This window comes from Capsicum annuum, chromosome 10 (assembly GCF_002878395.1).
Source record: "Capsicum annuum cultivar UCD-10X-F1 chromosome 10, UCD10Xv1.1, whole genome shotgun sequence".
In the NCBI taxonomy this organism is placed as follows: domain Eukaryota; kingdom Viridiplantae; phylum Streptophyta; class Magnoliopsida; order Solanales; family Solanaceae; genus Capsicum; species Capsicum annuum.
In genome coordinates, this window is record NC_061120.1 from 215815623 (window position 1) to 215825161 (window position 9539).

The 9539-nt window shown below is 36.4% G+C and overlaps 1 protein-coding gene across 2 annotated transcripts; it reads right to left on the minus strand.

Moving 5' to 3' along the window:
• Positions 1-1922: 1922 nt before the first annotated feature.
• Positions 1923-8642, minus strand: LOC107843735 (protein GrpE). Of its 2 annotated transcripts, none has more exons than XM_016688109.2 (3): positions 8111-8642; positions 3079-3591; positions 1923-2502 (listed from the first exon to the last, which is right to left on the minus strand). In XM_016688109.2, the coding sequence occupies exons 1-3, from the start codon at positions 8414-8416 to the stop codon at positions 2248-2250; spliced, it is 1074 nt and encodes a 357-aa protein (XP_016543595.2). In that variant the 5' UTR covers positions 8417-8642; the 3' UTR covers positions 1923-2247. The 2 variants fall into 2 exon arrangements, with proteins under 2 accessions (XP_016543595.2, XP_016543597.2); XM_016688111.2 differs by having other exon boundaries at positions 1923-2858; positions 8111-8622.
• Between the last annotated feature and the right edge of the window lie 897 nt (positions 8643-9539).

The following is a 9539-nucleotide window of genomic DNA, read 5'->3' on the forward strand; positions in this document are numbered from 1 at the left end:
CTTGCTTATTATTATTATTACTAGTAGTAGTATAAGTTGTCTATATACAAGATTATAATATATATATTCTTGTTAATATTATATATATTATTACCTAATATAAAATACATATATAGTATAATATATATTTACTAACATCTATATATATACTTATACTTAATATACATATATTCACTACTTATGTATATACTTACTAACATATATATATATATATATACTTAGACTTATATTGCTTATATATATAAATATTTATTTTATTGATATTAGAGCACTAAGATTCTAGGAGATTTTATTATATATAGTAAACGATTTATAGTATAGACGAAAGTATAAAAGAATTTATGGAAAGCGCGGCTAGCCCCTAGTAATTTATTAAATAATCTAGCTCCTAGAGTCTGATCAAATGAGTTTCCACTAATTGTACAATAACAAAAGTAATCATTTGGGTTATCAGTTTACCCAATAACCCAAAAAGAAAAAATCAAATCAAATCAATAACCCAATAAATTTTTTATAAAATCATTAAAAAAATCATTAACCCAATAACAATAAACCAACAACATTTTTATCGGTTAGGTTTATCGGTCGATTCGGTTCTTGCACCCCCTAACCACATTCGAATTTTGACAGCAACAATAACATGCAACTCACACAAGTAGGGTCTGGAAAAAAGTAGATTGTATGGAGACCCAGGAGCGGAGCTAGCATATACACAGGGATTCATCTGAACCTCCTTTGGCAATAAATTACATTATATATACATGGTTAAATTTTTTTTATTTTTTTTTTATGTATATATAATAGTGGCAAACCCCCTTCAGCTTGTTTGTGTGTGCACTTTTGAAAACCCCTTAAAAAAAATCTTGGCTTCGCCACTGCGGAGACATTACCACTACCTCGTGGAGACAGAGAGGTTATATCCAAGAGTCCCTCAGCCCAAGTGAAATACGCAAAAAAACTTGTGTTTGGTTATTTATAACATGCTCAATGTAAACATAAAATCGAAAAAGAAATTTTAAAATAATTTAAGTGAAAATAACATAATAAAAATCATTCAAAAAGCTGGCGATACGAGTCAAGAGAACCTAAAACGGAAGTATCATACACAAGAGTTTTGAGAAAACAAACAAATGTGTACATAATTTGCTCAAGTAAACCTTCTTTAGTGATGCTGATGGAAGATCCGTCGACAAAGTAGATAGAATCCAATGTGGAGCAATGACCAAGTATGTTTTTGTAATTTGTACTAACTTATGGAAATTTGTATACTTTTTTTCCTTTTGTACTAACTTATGGAAATTTGTATACTTTTTTTCCTTTTTCATTAAAATTTTCTCTCTTTTTCATAACTGTAGCTAAGTATATTTTCACGTAGGATGATGACCAAATTGATACATTCATAATGTTAGCGACTATTGGACGGGGCCCCTTTTATTCGATTGAGCTCGTCGCAAGATATTTGTCTAATGTGATTCACTTGACCGTGTTGATTGAAGAAAGGATCTCCCAGATGGGAGTGTCTCGTCGTAAGAGACTTGTCTAGTGCAGCAGCTTAACTTGCCTGTGTGATTCAATCGAGCTCGTCGCAAAGACTTGTCTAACAGCTCATCTCTCCTATGTGATTTGAGGACTACTGCACTTACCATGTGCGCACCCGAAGGCAGCTACGGTTTCATTGTCATAAGAATGGAAGTCTTGACTTCTTTGTTGTTTCATGTATCATGAAGAAATTAAATATGAACAAAGTTCAAGTAGGTGTGTTGGGTATGACAGACGGAGGCATTTTTAGAAGAATTTACCATCCGATGTTTGATTGAACAAGAAAATTATTACAATTTTTTTTAAATGGACCATCTAAAAGCAATGATGGCAAATCAATCAGTTGAAGCAATGCAATTTTTCACACATTTGGCTAGAGAGAATGAAGTTCAAATTCATGTCACATTTGCACGTGACATTCAGCCCTCATTTTTTTTCAGAATGTTACAACAACTACGCCTCGATCCCAAGCTAGTTGGTATCAGCTATATGGATCCTCGTTCGCTAACCGAAGTCTAAAAAATAATGTTTAAGACAGCACTCATAAGATAACTGACCTAAATGATGTCCTCTCAAACAAACAGTACTTAATGAAAATTGAAAGGTATCCACCAACAAAAACCTAGCCCAACCTCAATCAATGTGAAATATATTCTTCTGTTTGCTTGTAAAGAAGCCAAATCATGGGTTATATCCCTCACCTGGTAGTTAGTTACCTTCCTCACTTGTCCCTTCATCACCTGGTGTTTCAGCGTTACCTTCCTCACTCTTTTCATCGACTTCGTTTTGCTCCTCTTCCTTAGGCTCGGCTGTCTCTGGCTTTGCTGGCCCTGGGCCAGCCGAAACCTTCACCATTGAAGGACGTAAAAGTCTGTCTCCAAGTCTGAAACCTTTGCGATATTCTTCTAACACAACACCTTCTTCAAATTCTGAGGAATCCTCGCGCATTATAGCTTCATGCAGCTGATCACGGGAGACCAGTCAATACTAAATAGAGACAGGTAATACGGTTTCATCTATTGGCATAAATCTAAAGAAAAGGTTTTCTCCAACATTACAACAAGAAGGTGTGACACAAACAGATTTCAATGTTAGATCTTTATACATCTCGAAGGAAACAAATTTTTGTTTTGTTCCCTTCATGAAAGAATACCAGAAGTCTATACATTGTCAACTCACCGAGTTGGCTCAAAAGAATGCTGATTTAGATGAGCTAAAAATCAGGTTGAGGTCTTCCTAAAAACCGAATAGAAGTTATACAGCTTTTGAAAAAGTTCATCAATAATTCGACTGAATTTTGAGCCAACTCGGGAACTGGCCTGCATTAAACCAAGGATCAAATAGAAGAATCACTACATGACCAACAGAAGATGGCAGCCCAAAAGTGTTTTCTCTAAACAATACAACCTATATCTACCAATCTATTCAGGCAAATACCAGCACTGCAAGGAAAGAAAGCAGATTTAAAACACTCAAGCATCTATGTCTATTTTGGAATGCATCTGTATTTGTAAATAGAGGCACAGGTGAGAAACTTACCAATGGGTCGAATGGCTTCCCAACTGTCTCCACAGGCTCAACACCAAGAGATCCAAGGATTTCCAAAAATTGTTTAGAAATACTCTGGTAACTGTTATTAATTTTCTCCTCTCCTTCTGTTGTCACCTTGATTTGCATTTTCGCTCTCTCAAAATTGTCCAAAACAGACAAAAGTTTCTCAACAACTTCCCCTTGCGCATTTGTCACAAGAGAAGCTCTTTCTCTATCTGTTCTCTTGCGGAAGTTGTCGAAGTCAGCACTGATTCTAAGAACCCGGTCCCTCTCATTTGACAATTCTTCAGTCAATGACGCTACTTTTGTCTGAAGTTCAATTTTCTCATCTTCTATGGACTTGAGGGTGGTTTCTATCTCTGCAACTTTGGAATCGTCGTTATTTGCCAAAGCATCTCTGTACAACTGCAATGAATTTGAAACGACTGATAAAGTTTCCTCTGCAGCTGCATCGGCGTGCTCATCCGAAGCTTCTTCAGCAGCAGCACCATCTAAATTCTCCTGTTCAATGGTAAGGAAATACAAATTTCATTACTCTTCCAATAAGTGGGTAAGAGAACTGGAAGACTTGAAATTCCAGTACGTAAAGTTTTAAGTTGTAAAGGTAAACGACAACAGCCCTAATCAGCTTAATCAGAACATACATATCGACAAAAAGATACAAAAGGATGACGAAACAAACTATTAGCCATATTAAACACATGATGTTTTTTGCTTTGTGACAATGGTGCCGAGGCAAGCTTACACGCACCTCAACTATTGTACCGCATACTGCTACTTTCCACCAACACAGATACTAGGTAACTCTGTGCACCAAGGTTTGAGTAAGAAGAGCGGAAATCAACTAGGTTTTTTTTACCTCCGCTAGAATTTGAACAGAGACTTCTAGCTTTCCACCAGTTCATTGACTACTAGAACATACCCTTGGGTGATTGAACACATTATGTTATTTCATTTATATAAACCCACAAAGATATGCATATAATACAGAAAAGAAACAGCCAACAAAACCCAGTATGAAGTAAAACTATTGTCTTCTATCACTCAGTCTAAGCAAAGAACACTCGATAAGGAAAAGGGGGGAGCTACAGGCCAATATTAGCTGTGGAATACACACTCTTAAATGAACTCCGCCTTTGTGAACTGCGAGTGGTGGGTAAACCCTGATAGAGGCGAGGGGATTGCAGTAGATTACCGACCAGCATCAACAGTTATAATATTCCTGGCATAAAATTACAAGTAACTAATATAATGTTCGTTTGCAGCATAGAACACTGATCACAAATGTGATCTTTGCACAACTAATAGAATACTGGTTCCCATTTAAGGCCCAGCATAACTAGTGCAGTGTTTGGTTTATGGCACTGAACTCTCGATTACTAATACCGGTATGACTTATGTGGGAATCTATGTAATATATATTATTCATTTATTTGATAAAGTAAGATGTTGGAATCTATGTAATATTTTATCGTGATAAAATGTAAAAGAGGAATAGGTGTACTAGCAATACCAGATAAAGATTATCTGAGGACAAAATGTTCTTAAAGTAGGCATCCCATGCATAGCAATCCTTATTATAATTCACTACAACAATCCATTTATTGTAATTTCTGTATAACTAGATCTAGACATAAATCAATCGACCCCTTAGTGAGTTCTGCAGCTACCATGGAGAAGTAAAGGTGACATCTCACACGGAATCTTGTATATAGAGATAACATCATAAGAAGACATCTCACTTTCCATCCACATGCATAATCACCGAATAATTAGTGCTTCTAAAGCACCTAGGCCAGATACCAAGCCCAACTTCACTGAATGCATCAACAGAGAATAAAGTAAAAGTTTTCCAGCCAGTAACATGAAATTTTGCTCTATATGAAATGTTATACTTTTCTAGATGATCGAGACATTGGTTGTTTTCGATCCATAGTAGGCACACCCTTCTACCTTTCTTCACTTAGATATTAGACTTGGTTCGCCGCCGAAATACGAACTCATGACGTACACCTACCAGCAGTTTATTACCATTGGTATTGAACCAAGGCCTAGGCGCAGATGCTGCGGAGACAATATTCACACAACTCACTAAGACAAAATACACAAAGTGATTTCTTCATCTGTCTAAGCCTGGAGGGCGGAATTATCTAGTACCTTGTGAAATAATACAGGTGCGTGCAAGTTGACACGAACATCACCATACCCAAAAGATAAACAAGGGAAGTTCGTCCCTCATGTATAATGTGTATATGTCAGTAAAATCCTGATCAGCTACATGAGCAGAAAAAGTACTAAGCTTACCAGAAAACCAATCCAGAGAATATGATCTCTACTTAATGAGATTCAAGCATTAAAAAATACCAATTATTCATTCTGCTTCAATTCAAGATAAATTCAACCAAGAAATACATCTCATTCATGCCCTAGAAATTCACTCTGGTTGGAACTCTCCATGTTGCAATGTCCGTGGTCATATGTCAACTCTCCTCAGGATGTGTGATGTTGTGTCAGTGAGCAATGCCCCTAAACGTTAAGAACCTTCTGGACTTGCCACCTTCAGAAAATGGCAAAGAGCCAGTTGTGTGTATGGAGAACAATCCCTTATGTGTTTTATGGACAATTTAGCTAGAGACTGCTTTGAAGAAAAAAGGCCGCATAACTCCAGGAATAAAATATCTGTTGATTATATTTAACATTCGGTGTAAAAGTAATGTTATGGAGAATTTGGATCAATTTAAAAATTTTCTAGAGCAGCTGAATGATATGTAGAAGTGCTTTTTGTATCTGCAGCTGGGGTATTGCAATTGTACCATTTCGGTACCTTTATCAATGAATTTTTACGTTATCAAAGAAAAAATTACTCAGGAAACTTCAATGTCTTCCCCCAGTATGTTTCCAAGAAGCTACTTAAGCATAATGTTGAGTGAATTCTGCTTGGGAGATGTTTGGTATTCAACCCCTTTGCCAACAAATCTTTAAGCTTACACAGTTGTGACTGAGAACCCTCTACCAATGTCAAACTTAGTATTGACCCCTGCGAACTTCATCACTCCTAGCAAAGGTTTCTGATAAGCATAACAAACAAAATACATGACTTAATAGTTTGAACATCAAATTTCCTGTGTTCATAATTTCAGGCTTTCTCTGACTTGCTATAAATAATTACGTCGAAAGTTCTCCTCCCCGTCATGAAATTGGTCTTCCAAGGTTATGCACCCACAATAATGGCAATTATTCATCTTTCAGATACCAGAGAAATGTGCCATTTGTAGGTTGGAGTTCGACTAACATGGAACTTGGGGTGTAGTTATTGATTAGTTAACTTTCACTTGGGAAACCTATTGCAATCACAATATTGCCAGGAAATAAGCTTTTGGGGGAGAGGATGTGTTGCAGTTAAGGTCTATGAAAATCCTAAGTTCTTCGACCCTTTTGCACCTTCTAAAGCAGGAAACGCAAGCTGCATTTATTAACATTTAATGGACAAGCTTCCACAAGCAACATAAGTAACCTGCTACTATACAAGGAACAGAAAGAAGATACCAACTTTAGTAGTCCTTCACTTAATCCTTAAACATCAAGGCTAAACAAAAGAAGCGCTTCCTAACAATAGTGAAATGCCAACTCATAGTTTGTCCAAACTTCACGCAAAGGAAGACGATAATGTAGCGCCTAATGGTATGGTCTAGATGTCAATGAAAATTCAATCCGGCGGCAAAAGAAATACTCCCTTTATTTCAATTTGTTTGTCTTGCTTTCCCTCTTATTCCGTTTCAAAAGGAATGCCTCTTCCCCTTTTTGGAAACTTCTTAATTTCAACTTTCCACATGGATTGTTTGAGATCGCAAGAATTAAGGACATTTTGATACATTCTACGTATTTTCAGTTTAAGACCATAAAATTTAAAAGTCCTCTTTTACTTTTTAAAACTTCGTACCAAGCCAATCACATTGAAAAGGAAGGAGTATTTAATTTCTCTAATCAGTCTTAAGTTTTGTGGGACAGAGCTGCAAACTGACCCTTAAAAAATGGAAGAGGATAACATAACCTAATCTACTCATGATGAAACTTGAAAATACCAAATCCATTGGGAATTTTCCACATTTTATTTTTTTGATAACCATGGTATTGCGTGCACCTCGATTTATTCCACAGAATAACTACCACCTCCCACATACCAAGTAACTCTATCCACTAAGGCTAGGACAGATGGGAAAAAATCACGTAGTGTTTTTTGTCTCTACTGAGATTTGAATATGAGACCTCGTGGTGGTCAATCCACTTATTGACCACCACACCCCTCGGTGCTCCAAACTTATTGGGAACTTTTGATAACTGAGTCGTCGGGACCAGCTTTCATGCACCTCAACTAGTTCCACGAGGTAGTTGTCACCTCCCACCAGCCACAAATACCAAGTAACTCTATCCACCAAGACATGACTAGGACAATGGAAAGAATCGGCAAATTTATTGGGAATTTTCTACATAGTGTTTATTTTTTGATAACTGTAGTGTCCGGACCAGCTTGCACATACCCCGACTAATTTCACGGGATGCCGGCCACCTCCCACCAGCCACAGGTACCGAGTAACTCTATCCAACAAGACTAGAACAAATGGGAAGAAATCACCTAATGTTTGTTTTTATTGGGAATCATGGTGCTCAATCCAACTTCACTAAACCACTAAGTCACAGTCACAACCTTGGGTGCTCATCTACATAGTGTTAAAAAAATGAACTTTTCATAACTCAGGCCCTAAAACTAACTCATGAAGCAAGTCCATTAACTCAGGCCCTAAAACTAACTCATGAAGCAAGTACTTCCAACAACAGTCATGTAGGATTAACACTTAGATTTGGCCACTCCGGTATAGTGTTAAAATGAAGCCCTTAATTTGGCACTCGAGAGATCAAATTACATATCAAACATCCCACCCAACTAATTCAGCTGTAAACATAGTTAATTCAGCTTATGCATATCTAAAACACAAAATGCAGAATAATAAAACTGTTGTACCTCCTGCTCCAATTCTTGTACCTCCTCCTTTACCTTCGTCTCCGTCTCAGCTTCAGCAACATCCTCATTCGAACCAAACACAACAAATTTCTCAACCGACCGGTTCTTCAATCTCACAATTGAATTCCCTTTCTGAAGAATACGACACCGTTTGGTGAGTAACGGCGTCTGCCCCCGTCCATAGTGTTGATGAGATAAGAAAGAGATACAGTTAGGTTTAACGGAGGAGTAAACAACGGCAGCTCTGACGGTGGTTGACGGCGGCGGCGTTAACGTGGTTGACGGCGTTCGGAGAACGCTAGACATTTTGTATGGTACAGTGGAAATGGAGGGAGAAGATAAATTATAGATAGGATGGTGGAGGGTTTTAGGTTGTTTGAGAAGATTCCAACAAGAAAATATTTTAAGGTATAGTATAATACTATAAAATATAAATTATAATATATGATATAATTATAATTTTATTTTTTGGATTTCTACTATGTTTTATAGAGATTCGGACTAATTTAATGTTGTGTAAAGTAATCTAAGAGGTTTTGTCATTATAAAGCATGAAATTAGGTGATTTGATTAAAGTGAATTTTTATTTCGGCTAAATAGTTATGAACAACTTCACGCATGTTGAAATAAAGTTTGAAGAGTAAAAATGTTTTATTAGTCATTCGTAGAGCAAATAAAAAATTTTGAAGTCTGAGCTAAGATAATGGCACCCATTTAAAACTATATCTGAAAGGTTTCGCTCATGCTAAAAGGAGTATCGTACTGAGTGATTGAATGATTAATTTTTGTAAATCTAAAAAAATTAAATACGGATAAAACACGTGTGTAGCACTTATTTAAGGTAAAAAAAAAATCTTATGAAAAGAAGGAAAAAAGGTCGAATATACTCGCGAATTATTTAAGATATATTTTACCTTTTATTACATTTTTGCTCGAACTTATTTTAAATGCCCTCAAACTATTAAAATAACTCGAAAATATTTCTTTTCCGAACGGTTGCTCCAAGGAGAAAGAATGAGCCATTGAATTATTTGAAATGATGAAATTTGAGATCATAATTTACATATATGATGAGCTGAGAGATTGGTCCTGGTGTGGAAGGTAACTTGGGTCACTCTCCAATGGTGATGGGGTTGTGTTAAAGATAGAATTTTAGCCTGTGTTTATTGGCGATGGAAGTTCTGACACAAAAAATTCAAGGAGATATACCTTAATGCATGTTATTCGTTGATGCCATTATACTTATTAACAACATACATAAAAGGAGTTAACAACAAGCTTGAGGTGTAGAGAATAAATTAAAGAGTGAAAAATTCAGTTTGATCAGGATTGGAGTAGAGTGTGTAGAGTGAAAGTCCAGTGATGTATTTCATGCGGCAAACGTGGAAATGAGGTTGGATTCTCAAGTCATCTTCGAGGCTATTATTTA